Raw genomic sequence first — 26,804 nt, forward strand, 5'->3', positions numbered from 1 at the left:
AAAATCCCAGTGGCTAGATGTGTCAAGCTTAGAGAGACATACCCCAAGAGACTTGCAGCTGTAATTGCTGCAAAAGTTGTCTCTACAAAGTATTGACTTGGAGGGGGTGAATAGTTATGCACGCTCAAGTTTCTGTTTTTTTGTGTTACTTCTAGTATGTTTCAAAGTGGTAGGCATGTTGTGTAAATCAAATGATACAACCCCCACCAAAAAAATATATTTTAATTCCAGGTTGTAAGGCAACAAAATAGGAAAAATGCCAAGAGGGTGAATACTTTCGCAAGCCACTGTATCTGACAGACATGCTCGTTCCATACAACCCAGTGAAGGCGCTCTGCTCCCAAGGAGCCGGTCTGCTTACAGTTTCTAGATGCAGAACCAAGGCAGAGGGCGGAGCGTTCTCTATTAAAGCACCTTAGTTGTGGAAGGGTTTGCCCTGTCAGGTATGAGGGGCAGACACCATTTGAGGTTTTTAAATCACATTTTAGCTGGGCTTTTAATAAGTGAATGTTTTCCACATCCTCTGCTCATGTTACTACTTAAAAAATATATGTATGTAAAGGGTGCTGCGATTTTAAATGCACTTTAAATAACGTTTAATTTGATTTAGTCATCATCGGACCACACTCTGGCACTTTCATGGTGAGATGCTGCTAGACTCTAAGAGATGATCTGTGCAGCAAAAACACATCAAACAGAGCAAGAGTTCACAGATGAGACAGACGACACAACACATCAGGCATGTTTCTCTCCTAGATGTCTCACTGGGTGGTGTTATGACTACAGGAGGTAGTCATAGTTCTCCACAACCAGTTTGTGCCCACAGTAATCTCTCTACAAATCTGTATAAGATCCTTCCCATCACAGCTGTAAAATGGCCACGGCTTCCCTTTCACTGGGTGTGTTTCCACAACTTTCACAGGACAGAACAGCGGCATACAGAGAGAGTGCCGAGTGCTCCCCATGGAGCCTCAAGGAATACTGTACATTCCCCTTCATTTTTACCTCAAAGTGAACAGCTTGTGAACAACTTATCAGGACAATTTCATCAAGAAAACTATAATTTTCCTCATCGTACTTAGATAAGGTTATCATAACACTCTTACAGATGTCACGTACACAAGACAGTCTTCACATCCAAAAGTGGGTAACCGTTAGATGAGGGAGTTACTAGCCTTTTAAAATGAAGTAACCGAGGAAATCTCACGCCTACAAAACAACATCAGCATATTTTGACGCCACCAACTGTCAAATATAAAAACGGTTGAGAAGTTATGACAATCCTATGCTTGTATGAGCACATGGAAAAATATTGTATATCCATGTCAATGTCTCAAAAGGTACTAATACATGAGGATATTTTGTAATAAACTTTCCATTGAGTGGTTTTTCCCTTCAAAACCAAAAACGAAACATTTCATTATAGCTCAGTGACACTTTTCACAGTTGGTCTTATAACCTTCACCATTCTGCTCCATATGACAATATACTGTAAGTGGAACATACTGGGACCTTTTCCAAAAAGTGAAGGGAATTTCTTAGCCCATAAAACTGAATAAGGTTTATAATGTGAATTGTTCATTTTCAAATGTATTTATAAAGCCCTTCTTACATCATGATATCTCAAAGTGCTGTACAGAAACCCAGCCTAAAACCCCAAACAGCAAGCAATGCAGGTGTAGAAGCACGGTGGCTAGGAAAAACTCCCTAGAAATGCCAGAACCTAGGAAGAAACCTAGAGAGGAACCAGGCTATGAGGGGTGGCCAGTCCTCTTCTGGCTGTGCCGGGTGGAGATTATAACAGAACATGGCCAAGATGCTCAAATGTTCATAAATGACCTTCAGGGTCAAATAATAATAATCACAGTGGTTCGATGTATTAACACGCTTCAAAAGAAATCTCCCACTGGGGACAGATCAACAGGACTGTATTAACCAAACATGAATTCATTTGTGAGGAACTGAACCAGACTAAAATCAAATGTGAAAGGCAGTAATATTCGGCCCCACAAAAAAAAAAAATTGGGTTAGAGTTAGTAAAAGTAGTCTAAGTAAAAGTCCTCATTAACCAGTCATAAAGAATAATAAAACCTCAGATAGCGGTGGATTTCGTGATAAGAATATACAATCCCTGTTGTCTTTCATATCTTCACTAACAGACGTTTTGGCTAGGGTGATCACCATATTTCAAATTAGGATATTCCTACACACATTTCCATATTTTAACTCAAAACTACACACTGAGAAACACACTACACACTGATAAAATACACGCTTTATGCATTGTAATTTGATTTGAAGCGTAGTTAACACGATATTCTCCAGAGCCACTCCATTAGACAGCAGATTGAAGAGGAACTTTGTATTTCTGAATAGCCCTTCAGAATGTGTGTTAATCAGAGTCAGTGTAATGACAATGTAACAACCCTAGATAATAGTACAGTTCTATCTCTATGGTAGTAACAAGAGGGAAATGTACATAAGAAGTGACCACACCAGTTCACCCTCAGGTGCTGCGGTTAACCAGACCACTGCTTCCTAGTCCACTGTGTGTACACACTGCCAATAGCGGATGGGGCGGAAACCCGGTCCCGTCAAGCAAACATCTTATCGCAGGGTACGTGGGGGCTATTCAAACAAATTAAACAAATTAGAAATGCTAAATATACATACAATACTTGTAAACAAACACTTTTTAGAGTGTATGTGACTCACATATTGTTTTGAATACAGATGCAAATAATGCATATCCACATTCTTGTCGAATAAGGACAGCTCATCATATGAGCATATAACTCATTTATTCCAAGAGAGTCAAGACATTTTAAATCCAAATGCAGCAGGTCAATAGCCTTGGCAATGTTTAGGCAAGTATTGAGTGCATCACATCAGCGCTACCAAGACATACATCAAATAGGGCTACATTAATTATGAATACTCACATTTCAAAATGTCTTACCTTCAATGACCTGAACTGCAGGTTCAAAGTGGTACAGCAGGACGAGAAGAATAACCGAAGACCACCTGGGGAGGCTGTAGGTAAGAAAATGATGTTGCATGAGTTAGCCTGAATATTTTTTGGGCCTTTAAAATCAAGCACAGAACATTAAAAAATAAACACCCTTACCGAATAATCATTTTGGGATAGAGATATCAAATCCAAGCATCCAAAATTGTCCTCAACGTGCTAAGAGTTGGAATCTGCTCTCTGTCTTCTTCAGACCTTTGCCTCTCCTGCCACTGAGTGCACTCTCTCTCCCTCCCTCTACTCTGTCTCTCTCTCTCCCTGACAGGCTGGAGTACCAATAGAACAAAGAAGGCCTCAGTTCTTCAGTGAGTCACTGGCCCACGGACACGGAAATCTGACTCCTTAAAATCCCTCACTAAACCGCTGCCTTAAAATTCTTAACTTTGCCATTTGTATGGCGATTATCTGAATTTTTCCATCTACATTATTTAATTGCATTATTACCAGTATATGAAGTTGATGGTATGTAATATATTTTGCAATCCATCTATCAAGCTGGCTGGGGAACCTCAATAACATTAAGCAGCTCCAAAATGTTTTAGTGAAAATTACATTTTGAGAGGGGCCGAAATTTGTTCAGACTCAATGAGAGTCGGGGAAAAGTTAAATCAACTTAAAATCACGTGTTACTGAAATTGTTCTGATTCATGAGACAAGTTACTATGGAAATAATTTAATCACAAATATGTGTAAATTATGTCAAATATTGGAAAACTTAATCGTAAACGTCTGTTCATAGCCTATACCCAACAACAGGTAGACTTACTATACATTTTTGGGAACCACAACAAACACTACCCTCTGCATTTCTGTGGGTTTTCCTCTCATAAGGCTTTAAAACTTGTGTCATGATACCTGCATGAGGTTTTGAGCAGCACCGGTCTCCTCAACCTCTGTCTTCTACAACCTCATGTGTTGGGAAAGAGAGCTAGGAAATCTGAGAAGTGAGACTTGATTTCTTTTACATAATGGCAAGCCTGTATGGCGCTTGTTTATAGGTTGTTGATTGATTGCTTTGGTAACTACGGTAACAGCTTACATAATGAAAAGGGAATTTTCTCAGAGAACAGCCTTTTTATTCACAGTGCTTGAAACTCATGTAAAATGTGACTTGTATGGAATGCCATATGTGGGATGTGACTGGGTTAGCTAGCGGTAAGAAGGAGGGCTATTTCAGGACAGTGTGTGTAATGCTGATCTCACAAGCCATGGGTCAGCAATTATCATTATACCAATACCATAATCAATGATATTAATTGAGCATAAGGAAAAAAGACAGGTTGACTGTATGGTAAATGTACATAGTGGATGAATGTCATGACATTCCGCCTACATACAGACTTGAAATCATTGGACACTAACAAATGGATTACTTCATTAATGCCACTTTAATAATGATGTTTACATATCTTGCACTACTCATCCCAGATATATATACACTGTATTTTATACCATCTACTGCATCTTGCCTATGTCAGTCGGGCATGGTCCATCCATATATTTATATGTATATATTCTTATTCCATCCCTTTACTTAGATTTGTGTGCATTAGGTAGCTGTTGTGGAATTGCTAGATTACTTGTTAGATATTGCTCCACTGTCGGAACTAGAAGCACAAGCATTTTGCGAAACTCGTAATAACATCTGCTAACCATGTGTATGTGCCCAATAAAATTTGATTTGACACACACACATGCACACACTTACTTTAGCCCCCAGTACTTTATTCAATGTCTGGTAGCATCACAGTTTATGAAAAACTAGTTTGTATTTAATATATACAGTTATATACTGCATCAGTGGAAAATGCACTTCTGTACTTCCATTAGTAGGAGGAAAGCGTATATAAAATGAGTGACAAAATAACACTTTCCTTAGCCCTCCCCCACCCCATACCTCTAAAGCAGCCTCTTATAGACATGATGTGTATAATTCAGAAAAAGGGGACCCACTCTGTTATACCCATGTCTGGCTGATAATCTCTGGAGCAGCCAGGGTGACACTGAGCTGAAACGTCCAAAGTCTACTCTCTTTAAGTCACAGACCATCAAACAGAAGAGAGATGAAGCACGGATTTGGGGAGGGAGCGTGACCTGATTTAAATGTTAAAAAATAAGAACAGTGAAACTAAGTCATAACAAAGTACACACAAAAGTGGAGAAGTTTGATAACTGGGTAACGGTTATGAGGGTGACAACCCACCGGGTACACTATGTACAGTGCATTCGTAAAGTATTAAGACCCTTTTACTTTTCCACATTATGTTACGTTACAGCCTTATTCTAATAGGGATTAAATAGTTGTTTTTCCCCCCTCAATCAACACACAATAACCCATAATAACAAAGCAAAAACAGGTATGTAGAGACATTTTTGCAAATGTATAAAAAAGAAACTGAAATATCACATTTACATAATTATTCAGACCTTTTACTCAGTACTTTGTTGAAGCACCTTTGGCAGCAATTACAGCCTTGAGTCATCTTGGGTATGAAGCTACAAGCTTGGCTCATCTGTATTTGGGGAGTTTATCCCATTCTTCTCTGCAGATCCTCTAAAGGTCTGTCAGGTTAGATGGGGAGCGTTGCTGCACAGCTATTTTCAGGTCTCTCCAGTGATGTTTGATCTGGTTCAAGTCCGGGCTCTGGCTGGGCCACCTAAGTACATTCAGAGACTTGTCCCGAAGACACTCCTTCGTTGTCTTGGCTGTGTGCTTAGGGTCGTTGTCCTGTCGGAAGGTGAACCTTCGCCCCAGTCTGAGGTTATGAGAGCTCTGGAGCAGGTTTTCATCAAGGATCTCTCTGTACTTTGCTCCGTTCATCTTTCCCTCAATCCTGACAAGTCTCCCAGTCCCTGCTGCTGAAACACATCCCCACAGCATGTTGCTGCCACCACCATGCTTCACCATAGGGATGGTGCCAGGTTTCCTACAGACGTGACACTTGGCATTCAGGCCAAAGAATTCAATCTTGGTTACCGTAATTTCCGGACTATAAGCCGTTACTTTTTTCCCACGCTTTGAACCTTGCGGCTTATACAATGACGCAGCTAATTTATGGATATTTCCCGCTTTCACAAGATTCATGTCGCCAAAAAACTGAGCACCGTCACATAATGTGACGTAAATTGAGCGCGCTCAAACTTCCCATCATTCTGATTACGGTAGTCATTTTGTCACCCTCATCATGGCAAAGACACAGAGAAATGCATATCGGGAGAAAAGCTTCCACCGATGTTGATTTTAAAACGCATGAAGATGCCAAAAGAAAAATTCCCCAGAGGAAGGATGGATGACGGAAGGCCTAATGCATAAATGGCATACGGAGTGTTACGGCAAGCGACTGGGAGGATTCTTTCACAAGAACAAGGCATTGCTCGTGTTGGACAGCATGAGGGCCCACATAACAGATTCTGTGAAAGAAGCCATCAAGAGAACAAACTCAATTCCAGCTGTGATTCCTGGGGGCACAACAAAGTATTTGCAGCCACTCGACATCAGTGTAAATCGTGCATTTAAGGTGGCGCTCCGTGTTCAGTGGGAGGCTTGGATGACAAGTGGGGAGAAATCCTTTACTAAAACGGGCCGCATGCGAAGAGCAACTTATGGTCAAGTCTGCCAGCGTGGAGCATTGTCAAAAAATCCACTATCATCAACGGGTTTCGAAAGGCTGGACTGCTGCGTGTTGAAGAAGGCAGCATGAGCTCAGCGGGGAATTCGCCTCCGGATGAAAGTGACGAGAGCGACAATGAAAACGATCCAACATCGGATGAAGCAATTCTGAGGCTATTCAACTCCGACACTGAAGGAGATGACTTCAGTGGTTTCAGTGCACAGGAGGAGGAAGATAGTGGCCAATGACTTTCTTGGTAGGCTACTGTTTACTGCTATTTAAAAAAAAAAAATTGTTACAAGCCGTGTTTCGTTTAAAAGCCTATTTATTTTTGTTACAAGCCGTGTTTCGTAGAAAGGCTGTGTAAAGTTAATTTGTTTCAATGTACCGGTAGGCACCTGCGGCCTATAGACATGTGCGGTTTATTTATGTACAAAATACATATTTAAAAAAAAAAATTCAATAGTCCAGAAATTACGGTACATCAGACCAGAGAATCTTGTTTCTCATGGTCTGAGAGTCATTTAGGTGCCTTTTTGGAAAACTCCAAGCGGGCTGTCATGTGCTTTTTACTGAGGAGTGGCTGCGGTCTGGTCACTCTACCATAAAGGACTGGTTGGTGGAGTGCTGCAGAGATGGTTGTTCTTTTGGAAGGTTCTGCAATCTCCGCAGAGGAACTCTGGAGCTCTGTCAGTGGCCAAGTTCTTGGTCACCTCCCTTCTCCCCTCATTGCTCAGTTTGGCCGGGTCCGAATACTAATGTAAATAAGGTGTTTGTTATTTTGAATAAATTTGGAAATATTTCTAAAAACCTATTTTCGCTTTGTAATTAAAGGCATTGTGTGTAGTTTGATGAGGACATTTTTTATCCATTTTAAAAATAAGGCTGTAACATAAAATGTGGGAAAAGTGGAGGCGATAACTAGGTCGCATTTGGTTGAGACGTTGATCAATGAGATTACAACCGCTCTTCACCCACTCAAAATGATCCCATGTGTGATCAAAAGGTGTGATCATTGAAGTAATTTTTCACAATATAATGAAATTAAAGAAATTAAAGAAAATGTTTAGCAGGAACTAATCAAGCCTGTCTTGAGCATTTGTCCATAATGTCTCATCATGTCAGTAAATATATTTATGCACCTGGGGAAAAACCTTTCTGTACGGAGAATCTAAGTCTGACATACAGTAGGTCTGGACTGAAATCATTGCAGTCCTCATCCATGGCCTAAAGAAGGGTTCTACGCTCATTGGGATGGCAATCAAACATCGTCCACCTGTATTGTAATCATGTATTGTATTTTACAGCATTGTACGTACAGTTGTAGTCGGAAGTTTACATACACCTTAGCCAAATATATTTAAACTCCGTTTTCCACAATTCATGACATTTAATCCAAGTAAACATTCCCAGTCGTAGGTCAGTTCGGTTCACCACTTTATTTTAAGACGGTGAAATGTCAGAATAATAGTAGAGAGAATTATTTATTTCAGCTTTAATTTATTTCATCACATTCCCAGTGGGTCAGAAGTTTCCCTTCACTCAATTAGTATTTGGTAGCATTACCTTTAAATTGTTTAACTTGGGTCAAACTTTTCAGGTAACCTTCCACAAGCTTCCCACAATAAGTTGGGTGAGTTTTGGCCCATTCCTCCTGACAGAGCTGGTGTAACTGAGTCAGGTTTGTAGGCCTCCTTGCTCGCACACGCTTTTTCAGTTCTGCCCACACATTTTCTATAGGTTTGAAGTCAGGGCTTTGTGATGGCCACTCCAATACCTTGACTTTGTTGTCCTTAAGTCATTTTGCCACAACTTTGGAAGTATGCTTGGGAGGATTGTCCATTTGGAAGACCCATTTGCGACCAAGCTTCAACTTCCGAACTGATGCCTTGAGATGTTGCTTCAATATCCACAATTTCCCTCCCTCATGATGCCATCTATTTTGTAAAGTGCACCAGTCCCTCCTGCAGCAAAGCACCCCCACAACATGATGCTGCCACCCCGTGCTTCACGGTTGGGCTGGTGTTCTTCAGCTTGCAAGCCTCCCCCTTTTACCTCCAATCATAACGATGGTCATTATGGCCAAACAGTTCTATTTTTGTTTCATCAGACCAGAGGATATTTCTCCAAAAAGGTACAATCTTTGTCCCCATGTGCAGTTGCAAACCGTAGTCTGGCTTTTTTATGGCGGTTTTGGAGCAGTGGCTTCTTTCTTGCTGAGCGGCCTTTCAGGTTATGTCGATATAGGACTTGTTTTACTGTGGATATAGATACTCTTGTACCGGTTCCCTCCAGCATCTTCATGGTCCTTTGATGTTGTTCTGGGATTGATTTGCACTTTTCGCACTAAAGTACGTTCATCTCTAGGAGACAGAACGTGTCTCCTTCCTGACCGGTATGACGGCTGCGTGGTCCCATGGTGTTTATACTTCTGTACTATTGTTTGTACAGATGAACATGGTACCTTCAGGTGTTTGGAAATTGCTCCCAAAGATTAACCAGACCTGTGGAGGTTCACAATTTATTTTCTGAGGTCTTGGCTGATTTCTTTTGATTTTCCCATGAGGTCAAGCAAAGAGGCAGTGAGTTTGAATGTCGGCCTTGAAATACATCCACAGGTACAACTCCAATTGACTCAAATGATGTCAATTAGCCTATCAGAAGCTTCTAAAGCCATGACAGCCTTTTCTGGAATTTTGCAAGCTGTTTAAAGGCAGTCAACTTAGTGTATGTAAATCTTCTCACATACTGGAATTGTGATACAATGAATTATAAATTAAATAATCTGTCTGTAAACAATTGTTGGAAAAGTTACTTGTGTCATGCACAAAGTAGATGTCCTAACCAACTTAACAAGAAATTTGTGGAGTGGTTGAAAAATTTGTTTTAATGACTCCAACCTAAGTGTATGTAAACTTCCGACTTCAACTGTACTGTTGAAACTCGGAGGTTGTTTTAAAGGTACAAATTCAACATACTTTTTTTGTTCTGTTTGTCTGTTGAAATTTTGTTTCCATGATGACATAATCCTGTAGTTGAAATTTCACCCTCAAAACAACAGTTTACGTTTAACTTTTTTTTTTAAATCTAATTTGCGTTGACAAATTACATTGAAGCAACATTGATGTAACCGATCTGTGCCCAGTGGAAAACCTCTTTAATGTGACTGTATGATCTCAAACCCATTCTGTATCCTAAATGCCAAATCAGTCTGTTCAGTTTAGTTCACACAGCATAATTTCTCTAAGGACGCTAAAAGCAGCCAGTGAGCAAAAAGAGGATTCTTTTCCCCAGTCAGACTAAAAACAAAATAGCACAAAACATAGTGCAAGGCTATTTAGGTCCCATAGTAATGTGGCATAATGTTAGCAGAGGGCTAAAATGGTATTACAACACCCCCATCATGCCATTTATAAGTGGGTCAAGTGTAAAATAATTGCATAAAATCTTGTGATAATAATAATCAACCCATAAAAGGTAATCAAAACACCATGGAGAACTTAGTCTTTCTGGAAGTTCCTGCCAAATCCTAATTTGTCTGGTTTGTTCACGCTTCACAGTACACCCATATTCGAGAATGGTCTGTGAGGGAGGAGAGTCTTAGCGAAGGCTTCTCTGACAAGTAATTGGTGGCTGTACTGTCCTAATTTGGAAAACACAAAAAACATCGCTTTACTTGATTTAAATGCTCATGTTCCTTTGGACAGAAATGCATGTCGTTAGATGCAATACACTTCCTTCTAGAACATTTGTTAGCATTTTGTCTGTGACCATTTAGTCTGGAAGGACTTACATAATAATAGTTGGTTTAACACAGTAGCTGTTTGTGCTGGGCTGTTGGGACAGTTTCAGAGGTTGTTAGGCATTGATTCCCAGCCACATGATAACAAGCCTTGCCAGTGGAAAGCACCCAAGCAGAAAAAGGACATCATCATGGGAAATGTAATAGGATGTGCTTCAACAGCTACATGTTCAAATCACATTTTATTGGTCACATACACTGTACACATGGTAAGCAGATGTTATTGCGAGTGTAGCTAAATGCTTGTGCTTCTAGTTCCAACAGTGCAGTAATATCTAACAAGTAATCTAACAATTCAACAACAACTACCTAATATACACAAAGGGATGGAATAAAAATATATACACTACCGTTCAAAAGTTTGGGGTCACCTAGAAGTTTCCTTGTTTTTGAAAGAAAAGCACATTTTTTGTCCATTTAAAATAACATCAAATTGATCAGAAATACAGTGTAGACATTGTTAATGTTGTAAATTAATATTGTAGCTGGAAACGGTTGATTCTTTTATGGGATATCTACATAGGCGTAAGGAGGCCCGTTATCAGCAACCATTACTCCTGTGTTCCAATGACACGTTGTGTTAGCTAATCCAAGTTTATAATTTTAAAGGCTAATTGATCATTAGAAAACCCCTTTGCAATTATGTTAGCACAGCTGACAATGGTTGTTCTGATTAAAGAAGCAATAGAACTGGCCTTCTTCAGACTAGTTGAGTATCTGGAGCATCAGCATTTGTGGGTTCGATTACACGCTCAAAATGGCCAGCCACAAAGAACTTTTTGAAACTCTTCAGTCTATTCTTGTTCTGAGAAATGAAGGCCATTCCATGCGAGAAATTGCCAAGAAACTGAAGATCCTGTACAACGCTGTGTACTACTCCCTTCACAGAAGATCAATTAGCTAATTCAAATTCATAATTTTAAAAGGTTAACACAACGTGCCATTGGAAGACACGAATGATGGTTGCTGATAAATGGGCCTCTGTACGCCTATGTAGATATTCAATTAAAAATCAGCTGTTTCTAGCTACAAAAGTCATTTACAATATTAGCAATGTCTACACTATTTCTGATCAATTTGATGTTATTTTAAATGGACACATTTTTTTATTTCTAAATGACCCCAAACCTTTGAACGGTAGTGTACATATAAATATATGGATGAGCGATGACCGAGCGGCATAGGTAAGATGCAATAGATAAACATATGAGATGAGTAATGCAAGATATGTAAACATTATTAAAGTGGCATTATTAGTGACTAGTGATCCATTTATTAACGTGGCCAATGATTTCAAGTCTGTATGTAGGCAGCAGACTCTCTGTTAGTGATGGCTGTTTAACAATCTGATGGCCTTGAGATAGATGTTTTTCAGTCTCCCTGTCCCAGCTTTGATGCTCCTGTACTGACCTTGCCTTCTGGGTGGCAGCGGGGTGAACAGGCAGTGGCTCGGGTGGTTGTTGTCCTTGATGATCTTTTTGGCCTTCCTGTGACATTGGGTGCTGTAGATGTCCTGGAGGACAGGTAGTTTGAACACGGTGATTATTTGTGCAGACCGCACCACCTTTCGGAGAGCCTTGCAGTTGTGGGCGGTGCAGTTGCCGTACCAGGCGGTGATACAGCCCGACAGGATGGTCTATATTGTGCATCTGTAAAAGTTTGTGAGGGTTTTAGGTGACAAGCCGAATTTCTTCAGCCTCCTGAGGTTGAAGAGGCCCCGTTGCGCCGCCTTCACCACACTGTCTGTGTGGGTGGACCATTTCAGTTTGTCCGTCATCTGTACGCTGAGGAACTTAAAACATTCCACCTTCTCCATTGCTGTCCCGTCAATGTGGATGGGGGAGTGCTCCTTCTGCTGTTTCCTGAAGTCCACAATCATCTCTTTTGTTTTGCTGACAACGAGTGTTTTTTCCCCCTGACACCACACTCCAAGGGCCCTCGTCATTGTTGGTAATCAAGCCTACCACTGTAGTGTCGTCTGCAAACTTGATGATTGAGTAGGAGGTGTGCATGGCCACGCAGTCGTGGGTGAACAGGGAGTACAGGAGGGGGCTGAGCACACACCCTTGTCAGGCCCCAGTGTTGAGGATCAGTGGAGATGTTGTTACCTACCTTCACCACCTGGGGGCAGCATGCCAGGAAGTCCAGGGCCCAATTGCACAGGGCTGGGTTGAGAGCCAGGGGCACAAGCTTAATGATGAGCTTGGAGGGTACTATGGTGTTGAATGCTGAACTGTAGTCAATGAACAGCATTCTTACATAGGTATTCCTCTTGTCCAGATGGGACAGGGCAGTGTGCAGTGTGATGGCAGCTGCATCGTCTGTGGACCTATTGGGGTGGCATGCAAATTGAAGTGAGTGTTGGAAAGTCTTGTCAAATTAATGTCATGACGTTATGATGGTATGATACAGGGGATGTTGGATAAAAGTACAAACTTTGAGTGCAATACTGTTTTAGTCCCAATTCAATGAAATCCTATTAAATTTCTCCTGATAACTGACTGATCCAGTATAGTGCACACTGTTACATGAATCCTAAGCCCATGCATTTATCAGGATTCACTGTAGGCTATGCAGTATCCAGGTATAAGCTATTCACATTGGGAGGTCTTCACATTATCCTGATTGACATCAAGATCTGCCAGTCAAATATTTTGAGATTTTTCTATTGTAAGCAATGCCCCATGCTGAACAAACCAGGAATAAAAATATGAACTTGGTACAACTACAGTATATAACCCCAGACGTTACATACATTATACACGTTATACACAAAGGCTGTTACAAATTCAATGAAACCTCTAGTCTGGAGTCACACATATGAAATGGTAAAGACATTTTATTTACTTTCAGGATTTTCATAAATTTAAAATAAAAAATTCCCATCAGTCAAATCTTTTTGAACAGTCCATTTTCTCAACACATTTAAACAAAAAAGCTCGGGGGGGGTGAGTCTACTTTAACTTTAAGAACATGAAAGGAAACGGTAAATACTATGCTAACGATTGTTGATGTAGAGAACTAAAATGAGTCTAAGAGATATGTACTCCAGCTATACTATCAAATTAAATATGCTACTGATAACTTTACATTGAAATTCATGAACTCGGTCATTCTGATATTCAAATCATCTTTGGCACGTTATAAACCATCTGAATCTATAGGGCTCATATTAGTACACATGCGAGCAGAATCGGCTGACATGTTTGCATCTCCCACTATTTCCATGAGGTGGATTACAGTATATAATAGGCCAGCAACATGCAATACCGTCACAAACAAATGTATATTATCATTTTTTTTTATAGTGCCAAACAATCTTTGCATTCATCTACCATCCATCTTAAAATGATGGATTTAGACACCATGTCATATTCTTATAGTTCTTCCATTTTCAGCTAACTCATATTGTAAAAGACATACAGTATGTCTTGCTAAATTGCATATGGTGCAGATCGCAGACACATTCAGGCTCCCTCAAACACACTGTAACCTCACAACATTGGATTCAAACAAGCATAACTGTAACGGCTTTCTTCCTCCTCTTCATCCGAAGAGGAGGAGCAGGGATTTGACCAAAACGCAGCGTTTGAATATGACATTATTTATTTATTTAACAACGAAGACGAACACGAAAAACACTTGGAAAATTACAAAACAAATAAACGATGTAGACAGACCTGAACGACGAACTCACATGAAACACGAAGAACGCATGAACAAAAACTGCCTACATAAAACGAACAAACAAACAAAACCGAAACAGTCCCATGTGGCGCAACGACATACACAGGAGACAACCACCCACAACAAACAGTGTGAAAACACCTACCTTAATATGACTCTCAATTAGAGGAAACGCCAAACACCTGCCTCTAATTGAGAGCCATACCAGGCAACCCTTAAACAAACGTAGAAACAGAAAACATAGACTGCCCACCCAAACTCACGTCCTGACCAACTAACACATACAAAAACTAACAGAAACAGGTCAGGAACGTGACAATAACACATTTAGATAAGGCATAACCACTAGGGGAGAGTACGACCATGTAGTTGCAACAATGTCGACCCCATAGTCCTGTGTTTACCTGCAATACTCATCAGGGACAAAAGAATAGTTTACAGTATACCCCGGGAAATACAGTACATGAATTCACATCCAAAATCTATAGAGTGTAGATAGAGTACAACATTAAATAAATCAATACCAGAAACTTTAAGGATCTCAATACACACAATGGCTGCATTTCTATTGAAATGTACAAGTACAGTTGGACTCTAAAACAATACACAGCATCACAGAAATAAGGTATTCAACTGTTTCCTATTACACTGTGATATGTTAAGAGTAGAAGTAGACATCACCTGATTTACTGACTTGAAAAAATAAACAATAATGACATACTGAGCAGTTGGCCTATAGTGCACTAGCCAACTTAAAAATCATTCTGTGCTGATAAATGTGACATGGACACTATGTTACTGGGATATACTGTACACCCTGTACGTATCATTCATTCTCTGTAGAACACCTAAATGATAGACTGTCCCAAATGGCAGGGCTGGCCCTAGCCTTTTGGGGGCCCTAAGCGATATTTGGATACCACCCCCCCCCCCCCCACCTCCCAGGCAAAACATTTTAGTGGACCTATTCTTGAAGGCGGAGAGAAATGTAAGTTTTAAAGTTAATTTCATACAATTCTACACATCTTGCCATGGGGCGTAGAGAAAATAAAACTTTTACTGTGTACATTACCGTGTAGTTTACCCATAAAATGGTCTGACGGTGAAGTGGACATACTCAATACTCATATCCCCAAAATAAAGAAATTCTCACTACAATAAATTTTTATAGAAAGTTAGCAAAAATAGATAAGATCTTGCTACCATGGAAAGGTACCTGTCTTTGTGCAAAAATCACCCTGATTAACTCTTTAGTCATATCCCAGTTTGGCCTTTCCTACACTTGCGACTTGTTTTTTAAATTATATGAGCAAAAAATATTACATTTGATTTGGAATGGGAAGCCTGATAAATTAAACAGGCCTATTTATATAATGCATATGAATTTGGAGGGCAGAAATTATTAAATATTAAAGCATTAGACCTCACTAAAGGCTTCAGTCATACAAAAGTTATACTTAAAACTGGTTCTCAAGCAGATTCGTAAGAATGTCTCACCCCATGTTCAATAGCCTTTTCCCCTTTATTCAGATTACAACCTCTAACTTTCGGTTATTTGAAAATAGAATCATCTCCAAAGAGAAAAGAAATCAATATTTTTTAAAACGAGCCATAGAAGGTTGGTTGCAATTTCAGTTTAATCCACTAGAAAAGACAGAACAAATATGACAACAAATATTATGGTTAAACTCAAATATACTGATTGATAAAAAAACAAAAAATGATATCATAAATAGGACTGGTGGAGTCACACATGCAGCTAACAAAAATATATGGAAATGTCTGCTGTACAACCAACTAATTGCAGCATTACCGCAAAAATGGAAGAGGCATGTGGAAAGGGGAGAAAGTAAGGAACTTCATTAAAGATCAAAATTGGTTAAAGAAAATTGTAATAAATAAAAAAGTATACCAGTTTCATTTAAGATCCCAAAAATTGACAGCTGTGCCATACAGACTGCAAAGTAGTCGGGAAGATATTTTTGATGTACCAATTTCATGGCACATGGTTTATGAACTGATACACAAAACAATTCCGGATTCAACATTTTTTCAATTAAAATGATTATACAAAAATCTTGCAACCAATAGAACGTTATATATATGGGGGGGATACAACCGTCCCAGGTCTGCACATTTTGCTGCAAAGAGAATCATTAGATCATTTGTTTTGGTGCTGTCAATATGTATCTTGTTTTTGGTCGCAGGTTCAGGGATGGCTCTTGAATTGCAACATTTACCTGGAGCTAACTACAAATAGCACTGCTAGCTAATTTGAAAAGTCATAGCCAATCGATCAATAATACTTAGCAAAAATGTCTATCTTTAATTTACAATTTGTAGAAACTATAATAATAGAACATTTCAGAACTTTTGTGAAACATCACAGCTGAAAATATATGGCAAATAGAAACTGGATGGTGTTCAGAGATATATGGAAAGGGTTGAGTGGAGCTGAAGGGTGGGTCTAAAAATAACAAGATAACTCATGTAAAATATACTGTGTCCGCAAAATGTACATAGGTTCATAACCTTTGTGAAACAGCACAGTTAAAAATATATGGCAAATAGAAATCAAACTGGATGGTCTTCAGAGATAGATGTGAGGGATTGAGGTTAGCTGAATAAAAATTTAAAAAAATTACATACATACATATAGTTGAAGTCAGAAGTTTACATACACTTAGGTTGGAGTCATTAAAACTCGTTTTTCAACCATCCCAGAAATTTCTTGTTAACAAACAATAGTTTTGGCAAGTCGGTTAGGACATCTAATTGGTGCATGACACGAGTAATTTTTCTAACAATTGTTTACAGACAGATAATAACACTTAAAATTCACTGTATCACAATTCCAGTGGGTCAGAAGTTTACATACACTAAGTATACTGTGCCTTTAAACAGCTTGGAAAATTCCAGAAAATTATGTCATGGCTTTAGAAGCTTCTGATATGCTAATTGACATAATTTGAGTTAATTGGAGGTGTACCTGTGGATGTATTTCAAGGCTTACCTTCAAACTCAGTGTCTCTTTGCTTGACATCATGGAAAAATCTAAAGAAATCAGCCAAGACCTCAGAAAATAAATTGTAGACCTCCATAAGTCTGGTTCATCCTTGGGAACATTTTCCAAACGCCTGAAGGTACCACGCTCATCTGTACAAACAATAATGCGCAAGTATAAACACCATGGGACCACGCAGCCATCATACCACTCAGGAAGGAGACGCGTTCTGTCTCCTAGAGATGAACGTACTTTGGTGCGAAAAGTGCAAATCAATCCCAGAACAACAGCAAAGGACCTTGTGAAGATGCTGGAGGAAACCGGTACAAAAGTATCTATATCCACAGTAAAACGAGTCCTATATCGACATAATCTGAAAGGCCGCTCAGCAAGAAAGAAGCCACTGCTCCAAAACCGCCATAAAAGAACCAGACTACAGTTTGCAACTGCACATGCGGACAAAGATGGTACTTCTTGGAGAAATGTCCTCTGCGCTGATGAAACAAAAATAGAACAGTTTGGCCATAATGACCATTGTTATATTTGGAGGAAAAAGGGGGAGGCTTGCAAGTCAAAGAACACCATCCCAACCATGAAGCACACAGGTGGCAGCATCATGTTGTGGGGGTGCTTTGCTGCAGGAGGGACTGGTGCACTTCACAAAATAGATGGCAGCATGAGGTAGGAAAATGTATGTGGATATATTGAAGCAACATCTCAAGACATCAGTCAGGAAGTTGAAGCTTGGTCGCAAATGGGTCTTCCAAATGGACAATGACCCCAAGCATACTTCCAAAGTTGTGGCAAAATGGCTCAAGGACAACAACGTTATTGGATTGGCCACCACAAAGCCCTGACCTCAATCCTATAGAAAATGTGTGGGCAGAACTGAAAAAGCGTGTGCGAGCAAGGAGGCCTACAAACCTGACTCAGTTACACCAGCTGTCAGGAGGAATGGGCCAAAACTCACCCAACCTAATGTGGGAAGCTTGTGGAAGGTTACCTGAAGGCAAGGCACATTTGTGGCCTGCTGGAGGTCATTTTGCAGGGCTCTGGCAGTGCACATCCTTGCACAAAGGCGGAGGTAGCGGTCCTGCTGCTGGGTTGTTGCCCTCCTACGGCCCCCTCCACGTCTCCTGATGTACTGGCCTGTCTCCTGGTAGCTCCTCCATGCTCTGGACACTACGCTGACAGACACAGCCAACCTTTTTGCCACAGCCCGCATTGATGTGCCATCCTGGATGAGCTGCACTACCTGAGCCACTTGTGTGGGTTGTAGACTCCGTCTCATGCTACCACTAGAGTGAAAGCACCGCCAGCATTCAAAAGTGACCAAAACATCAGCCAGGAAGCATAGGAACTGAGCAGTGGTCTGTGGTCACCACCTGCAGAACCACTCTTTTATTGGGGGTGTCTTGCTAATTGCCTATAATTTCCACCTTTTGTCTATTCCATTTGCACAACAGCATGTGACATTTATTGTCAATCAGTGTTGCTTCCTAAGTGGACAGTTTGATTTCACAGAAGTGTGATTGACTTGGAGTTACATTGTGTTGTTTAAGTGTTCCCTTTATTTTTTTGAGCAGTGTATAAAGAAAAACCCTGGAATGAGTAGGCGTGTCCAAACTTTTGACTGGTACTGTATAATATATATAAAAATATATGGGAGTTTGGAAGCCACAATCTATCTGCAATATTAAAGCTGATCTACCCCGTAAAAGAAAATATATATTGACAAAAATAAGTAACATTTCTTTTGGCTGACATTGTTTACCGAGTGACGGTCTATGACTGAAATAATGAAGCACAACCAAATTTTTAAATTTCACCTTGTGTATAACAGAAAGTTGAGACCCGACTAAGTTCCCTTTTTGTTCACAAGAGGCTGTGGGGCACTACGCGACCGCTTATGCCTAAGGCCAGTTCTGCCAAATGGCACCCTACTCCCGATATAGTGCATTACATTTGACCAGGGCTCATAAGAGCTCTCGTCAAAAGTAGTGCACTACAGGGCAAGTGGCTCACTCAAGAGCACAACCACAGTAGGCTGCCTAACCTGGAATTTAAACACCCGTCTACTATCTGGACTTACAAGCTACATCCTATGTCAGCTAGGCTAGACCATACTACATTAAGAGTCCTGAGCCATGTCATCCGAGGACATCTCTATCCATCCTAATATCATTACTTATGCACTTTGTTCTACTGAAAGAATTCCTATTCCTAACGACTGACATGGAAAACCTGAACGGAAGACAATAAGAAATGGAAAGATTATCTAGAGTGCCCACTGTTGTCCTCCAGTCAGCAGCAGTGTGTGTTTAGTCTGCTCCGCGTGTGGAGGCAGCCCCCTACTGTCCTCCCATATTACAGTATAGAGGCGACCCACTCCTCTCCTGGCACTGTGGTGGAGGCTGAGGCCCAGCCATTTGTCCGGATGACCTCGCCGGATTCTCTGAGGCTGCACCATACCCGCCCGTGTCTGTTGGCGCTAGGAATAGATTGTTATCACCTCCCTGCCTCCGCCACGTACCAGCAGCACACGGTCCAGTCCATCCATAAGAACCTCCAGAAACTCCATGTCTACAGGCCATGGGGTCAAGGAGAAACAACCGCATAGACACTGACGTGGAAGAGTACTAATGGTACAGTGATTTGAAATGTCAAAAGTAAAAGTAATGGGGGCAATAACCTAAAAGTATGGAATTTTATTTAGATGCAGACGCCTCAAGCAGTTCCTCATCAAGAGTTCATGCCTATGTACAATGCCTTCCGTGAAAATGTATTTCGGATTCTCTATACTTGCATATTCTTTACACTGAATGTTTTCAGATCTTCAACCAAAACCAAATATTAAATAAAGGGAACCTGCGTGAACAAATAACATTTGTATACTTATTTAATTTGAAAAGGTACGCAACACTAGTGCTGAGAGATTACTAGAAATGTAGGTTATTTTTTAACTAATTGACCAATGTCTATATACACTATACAAAAGTATGTGGACACCCCTTTGCTGACAGGTGTATAAAATCGAGCACAGCCATGCAATCTCCATAAACAAACATTGGCCGTAGAATGACCTTACTGAAGAGCTCAGTGACTTTCGAAGTGTCACTGTTATAAGATGCCACCTGTCCAACAAGTCAGTATGTCAAATGTCTGCAATGCTAGAGCTGCCATGGTCAACTGTAAGTGATGTTTTTATGAAGTGGAAATGTGTAGGAGCAACAACAGCTCAGCCGCGAAGTGGTAGGCCACACAAGCACACAGATCGGGACCGCCGAGTGTTGTATGCGCATAAAAAAAAAAAAAATCACCTGTCCTCGGTTGCAACACTCACTACCAAGTTCCAAACTGCCTCTGGAAGCAATGTCAGCACAAGAACTGTTCGCCAGGAGCTTCATGAAATGGAAATCTTAACACTACAGCACACAATGACATTCTAGATGATTCTGTGCTTCCAACTTTGTTTCAGCATGACAATGGCCCTGTGCACAAATCTAGGTCTATACAGAAATGGTTTGTCAAGATTGGTGAGAAAGAACTTGGCTGGCCTGCACAGAGCCCTGACCTCAACCCCATCAAACACCTTCGAGATGAATTGGAACGCCGACAGTGAGCCAGGCCTAATCGCCCAACATCAGTGCCCGACCTCACTAATGCTCTTGTGGCTGAATGGAAGCAAGTACACACAGCAATGTTCCAACATCTAGTGGAAAGCCTTCCCAGAAAAGTGGAGGCTGTTACAGCAGCAAAAGGGGGACCAACTCCATATTGATGACCATGATTTTGGAATGAGAAGGAATGACGAGCATACTTTTGGTCATGAAGTGTAGTTTAGCACAGAAAATGTGGTAATTAACTGCAATGATCATAATCCATTGCGTTTCTACTTGTCCGGTGTGTGCGTTTCTTTTACACATGTTATGTTAGGTTAGTGTGGGAGAGAGAATAGAAAAGAATGCGAGCTCGAGAGGGATAGCGAGCAGTTGCTTTGCAAGGTATCTCTACCTGAAAATAAATTATCTGTGATTGATAGTTGGTATTCAGCAGTCATAAAAGTATGCCTTATTTATGTCTGGCGAAAACCCTGCATTCCACAATAAGCTCCTCATACCTACGTTCAAGCATGGTGGTGGTAGTGTGATGGTTTGGGGATGTTTTGCTGCCTCAGGACCTGGACAACTTGACATCATTGAAGGAACCAAGAATTCTGCTTTGTATCAGAGAATTCTACAGGAGAATGTCAGGCCATCTGTCTGTGAGCTGAAGCCCAGCTGGGTCATGCAACAAGACTATGATCCAAAACACACAAATTCTACATCAGAATGACTTAAAAGCAACAAATATAACATTGTCGAATGGCCTAGTCAAAGTCCAGACCAAAATCCAATTGAGATGTTGTAGCAGGACCTGAAACGAGCAGTTCATGCTTGAAAAGCGGCAAGTAGCCTAGTGGTTAGAGCGTTGGACTAGTAACCGAAAGGTTGCAAGATCGCTGACAAGGTATAAATCTGTCTTTCTGCCCCTGAACAAGGCAGTTAACCCACTGTTCCTAAGGCCATCATTGAAAATAAGAATTTGTTCTTAACTGACTTGCCTAGTTAAATAAAGGTTAAAAAAAAGAAGCCACAAATGTCGCTGAGTTAAAGCAGTTCTGCATGGAACAGTGGACCAAAATTCCTCCACAGAAATGTGAGAGACTGATCAACATCTACAGGAAGCGTTTGGTTGCAGTCATTGCAGCTAAAGGTGGCACAACTAGTTAATGAGTGTAAGGGGATAAATACTTTTTCACACAGGGGAACTGAGTGTTGCTCAATTTTGTCTAATAAATAAATAGGTATCCAATGTTTGTGTTTTTTGTTCACTCAGGTTCCCTGTATCTAATATTATGTTTTGGTTGAAGATCTGTTAACATTCAGTGTGAAAAATGTGCAAAAATAGAGAAAATCATAAAAAAAAGGGAGAAAATACGTTTTCACAGCACTGTACATCATTATAGCTTCAGTCCCTGTCAGTCTATTTATTACTGTAAGATGATACTGACTCAGACAGTGGACACTCCGTTATCCAGTTCAGAGTATACTAGTGGTTTAAAAAAAGGATACAATTTTCGTCACCACCCTTGTTTTTGGGCGGTCCAGGCATGTTCAGCAGCACCAGCTGAGCTCCCTGGGATTTGTTGACCACAACCTCATTCAACTTGACAGCGGTGTGCATCCTCCTCACGTTAGACTGGTTCCTACAAAATAACAGGTTAAACTCAAGAATAACAACTCTTATATGTCTTCTACTTGGATTGAGTCCCAAAAGGCACCCTTTTCCCTATATAGTGCACTACATTTGATTGGAGCCTGACAGGCCCTGGTCAAATGTAGTGCATTATACACTGCTCAAAAAAATAAAGGGAACACTTAAACAACACAATGTAACTCCAAGTCAATCACACTTCTGTGAAATCAAACTGTCCACTTAGGAAGCAACATTGATTGACAATAAATGACAGACACCGCAAACCTTTTTGCCACAGCTCGCATTGATGTGCCATCCTGGATGAACTGCACTACCTGAGCCACTTGTGTGGATTGTAGACTCCGTCTCATGCTACCACTAGAGTGAAAGCACCGCCAGCATTCAAAAGTGACCAAAACATCAGCCAGGAAGCATAAGAACTGAGAAGTGGTCTGTGGTCACCACCTGCAGAGCCACTCCTTTATTGGGGGTGTCTTGCTAATTGCCTATACTTTCCACCTTTTGTCTATTCCATTTGCACACCAGCATGTGACATTTATTGTCAACCGGTGTTGCTTCCTAAGTGGACAGTTTGATTTCACAGAAGTGTGATTGACTTAGAGTTACATTGTGTTGTTTAAGTGTTCCCTTTATTTTTTTGAGCAGTGTATAAGGAATAGGGTGCCATTTGGGATGCATGGTATGCCTTATATCCTACTACAGTCTTCTATTATAAACATGACAGCACACCTGTCATAAGCATTCATGATACGTGACTTGACAGTATCATCGCAAAATTGTAATCACAAAATGTACAGTAAGCCAATTAGCTAAGTAATGTATAACAAATGTCTCCATAGACATGCTACAGTATAGCCATACTATAGATTATACTGATATAACATGGATCAGGAGTAATGCCATGTTGATACGGCATGTAACAGTAGGCTTAACTAAATCTAGTTAAGGAATAGTGCAGGCAGAAGTAATTGTTGATTTGACAAGAATAATATCACGCCTCACTTACCTAAGCAAAGGCATATTTGTTAGATACAGTTGAAGTCGGAAGTTTACAAAAACCATAGCCAAATACATTTAAACTCAGTTTTTCACAATTCCTGACATTTAATCCTATTACAAATTCCCTGTCTTAGGTCAGTTAGGATCACCACTTTATTTTAAGAAAATGAAATGTCAGAATAATAGTAGAGAGAATGATTTATTTCAGCTTTTATTTATTTCATCACATTCCCAGTGGGTCAGAAGTTTATGTAACAGTTTAACTTTAGTCCGTCCCCTCGCCCCGACCCGGGCGCGAACCATGGACCCTCTGCACACATCAACAACAGTCACCCACGAAGCATCGTTACCCATCACTCCACAAAGGCCGCGGACCTTGCAGAGCAAGGAGAACCACTACTTCGAGGTCTCAGAGCAAGTGACGTCAACGATTGAAAGGCTATTAGCGCGCACCCCCGCTAACTAGATAGCCATTTCACATCCGTTACACTTACAAACACTAAATTTGTATTTAAATTGTTTAACTTGGGTCAAACGTTTTGGGTAGCCTTCCAAAGCTTCCCACAATAAGTTGGGTGAATTTTGGTCCATTCCTCCTGACAGAGCTGGTGTAACTGAGTCAGGTTTGTAGGCTTCCTTGCTCGCAAACGCTTTCTCAGTTCTGTCCACACATTTTCTATAGGATTGAGGTCAGGGCTTTGTGATGGCCACACAATACCTTGACTTTGTTGTCCTTGAGCCATTTTGCCACAACTTTGGAAGTATGCTTGGGGTCATTGTCCATTTGGAAGACCCATTTGCGATCAAGCTTCAACTTCCTGACTGATGTCTTGAGATGTTGCTTCAATATATCCACATACATTTTCCTACCTCATGCTGCCATCTATTTTGTGAAGTGCACCAGTCCCTCATGCAGCAAAGCACCCCTACAACATGATGCTGCCACATGGGTGCTTCACGGTTGGGATGGTGTTCTTCGGCTTGCAAGCCTCCCCCTTTTTCCTCCAAACATAACAATGGTCATTATGTCCAAACAGTTCTATTTCTGTTTCATCAGACTAGAGGACAAAGTACGATCATTGTCCCCATGTGCAGTTGCAAACCGTAGTCTGGATTTTTTATGGCGGTTTTGGAGCAGTGGCTTCTTCCTTTCGGAGCGGCCTTTCAGGTTATGTCGATATAGGACTCGTTTTACTGTGGATATAGATACTTTTGTACCGGTTTCCTCTAGCATCTTCACTAGGTCCTTTGCGGTTGTTCTGGAATTGATTTGCACTTTTCGCACCAAAGTATATTCATCTGTAGGAGACAGAACGCGTCTTCTTCCTGAGCGGTATGACGGCTGCATGGTCCCATGGTGTTTATACTTGCGTATTATTGTTTGTACAGATGAACGTGGTACCTTCAGGCGTTTGGAAACTGCTCCCAAGGATGAACCAGACTTATGGAGCTCTACAATTTATTTTCTGAGGTCTTGGGTGATTTCTTTTGATTTTCCCATGATGTCATGCAAGGAGGCACTGAGTTTGAAGGTAGGCCTTGAAATACATCCACATGTACACCTCCAATTGACTCAAAGGATGTCAATTAGCCCATCAGAAGCTTCTAAAGCCATGACACAATTTTCTGGAATTTTCCAAGCTGTTTAAAGGCACAGTGAACTTAGTGTATGTAAACTTCTGACCCACTAGAATTGTGATACAGTGAATTATAAGTGTTATTATCTGTCTGTAAACAATTGTTAGCAAAATTACTTGTGTCATGCACCAAGTAGATGTCCTAACCGACTTGCCAAAACTATAGTTAGTTAACAAGAAATTTGTGGAGTGGTTGAAAAACAAGTTTTAATGACTCCAACCTAACTGTATGTAAACTTCCGATTTCAACTGTATTTTTAGTACCAGTCAAGAGCTGACACACCTACTCATTCAATGGGTTTTACTTTATTTGTACTATTTTCTACATTGTATAATAATAGTGAAGACATCAAAACTATGAAATAACACATATGGAATCATGTACCTAAAAAAAGTTTTAAACAATTCAAAAAAAGTAGCCACCCCTTTGTCTTGATGACAGCTTTTCACACTCTTGGCATTCTCTCAACCAGCTTCATGAAGTAGTCACCTGGAATGCATTTCAATTATCAGATGTGCCTTGTAAAAAGTCCCTTTGCGTAATTTCTTTCCTTCTTAATGTGTTTGAGCCAATCAGTTGTGTTGTGACAAGGTAGGGGTGGGTATACAGAGGATAGCCCTATTTTTGTGAAAGACCAAGTCCATATTATGGCAAGAACAGCTCAAATAAGCAAAGAGAAATTACAGTCCATCATTACATTAAGACATGGAGGTCAGTCAATCTGGAAAATGTCAATAACTTTTAAAGTTTCTTCAAGCGCAGTCGCAAAAACCATCAAGCACTATTATGAAACTGGCTCTCTTAAGGACCGTCACAGGAAAGGAAGACCCGGAGTTACCTCTGCTGCTGGGGATAAGTTCATTAGAGTTACATGCACCTCAGATTGCAGCCCAAATAAATGCTTCACAGAGTTCAAGTAACAGACACATCTCAACATCAACTGTTTAGAGGAGACTGCATAAAATCAGGCTTCATGGTCAAATTGCTGCAAAGAAACCACTACTAAAGTGCACCAATAAAAAAAAGAGACTTGCTTGGGCAGAGAAACACAAGCAATGGACATTAGACTGGTGGAATTCTATCCTTTGGTCTTGCTGAGTCAAGATTTAGATTTTTGGTTCCAACTGCCGTGTCTTTGTGAGACGCCGAGTAGGTGAATGGATAATCTCTGCATGTATGGTTCCCACCGTGAAGCATGGAGGAGGAGGTGTGATGGTGCATTGCTGGTCCGTCAGTTATTTATTTAGAATTCAAGGCACACTTAACCAGCATGGCTACCACAGCATTCTGCAGCAATACGCCATCCCATCTGGTTTGCGCTCAGTGGGACTATCATTTGTTTTTCAATAGGAGAATGACCTAAAACACACCTCCAGGCTGTGTAAGGGCTATTTGACCAAGAAGGAGAGGGATGGAGTGCTGCATCAGATGACCTGGCCTCCACAATCACCCAACCTCATCCCAATTGAGATGGTTTGGGATGAGTTGGACCGCAGAGTGAAGGAAAAGCAGCCAACAAGCGCTCTGCATATGTGGGAACTCCTTCAAGACTATTAGAAAAGCATTCCTCATGAATCTGGCTGAGAGAATGCCAAGAGTGTGCAAAGCTGTCATCAAGGCAAGGGGTGGCTACTTTGAAGAATCTCAAATATAAAATATATTTAGATTTGTTTGGTTACTACATGATTCCATATGTGTTATTTCATAGTTTTCATGTCTTCACTATTATTCTACAATGTAGAAAATAGTAAAAATAAAGAAACCTTTGAATGAGTA

At 40.6% G+C, this 26,804-nt stretch overlaps 2 protein-coding genes across 3 annotated transcripts in view; both read right to left on the reverse strand.

Moving 5' to 3' along the window:
- The window catches only part of LOC129824089 (collagen alpha-1(XV) chain-like), a 63,113-nt gene extending 59,861 nt beyond the window's left edge, over nucleotides 1–3,252 (reverse strand). The window contains exons 1-2 of the mRNA XM_055883408.1: nucleotides 3,128–3,252; nucleotides 2,960–3,033 (exon numbers count right to left, since the gene is read on the reverse strand). Coding sequence (XP_055739383.1) covers nucleotides 2,960–3,033; nucleotides 3,128–3,138 — 85 coding nt within the window. The 5' untranslated portion in view covers nucleotides 3,139–3,252. The remainder of the gene's footprint in view (nucleotides 1–2,959; nucleotides 3,034–3,127) is intronic.
- A 10,012-nt stretch (nucleotides 3,253–13,264) lies between these two features.
- Nucleotides 13,265–26,804, reverse strand: part of LOC129824090 (solute carrier family 12 member 7-like) — a 101,069-nt gene continuing 87,529 nt past the window's right edge. For both annotated transcript variants that reach the window (XM_055883409.1, XM_055883410.1), the window contains 2 exons: nucleotides 22,247–22,380; nucleotides 13,265–19,715 (listed from right to left, as the gene is read on the reverse strand). In XM_055883409.1, coding sequence (XP_055739384.1) covers nucleotides 19,624–19,715; nucleotides 22,247–22,380 — 226 coding nt within the window. In that variant the 3' untranslated portion in view covers nucleotides 13,265–19,623. The remainder of the gene's footprint in view (nucleotides 19,716–22,246; nucleotides 22,381–26,804) is intronic.

Source organism: Salvelinus fontinalis, chromosome 26, assembly GCF_029448725.1.
Source record: "Salvelinus fontinalis isolate EN_2023a chromosome 26, ASM2944872v1, whole genome shotgun sequence".
NCBI classification, from domain to species: Eukaryota; Metazoa; Chordata; class Actinopteri; order Salmoniformes; family Salmonidae; genus Salvelinus; species Salvelinus fontinalis.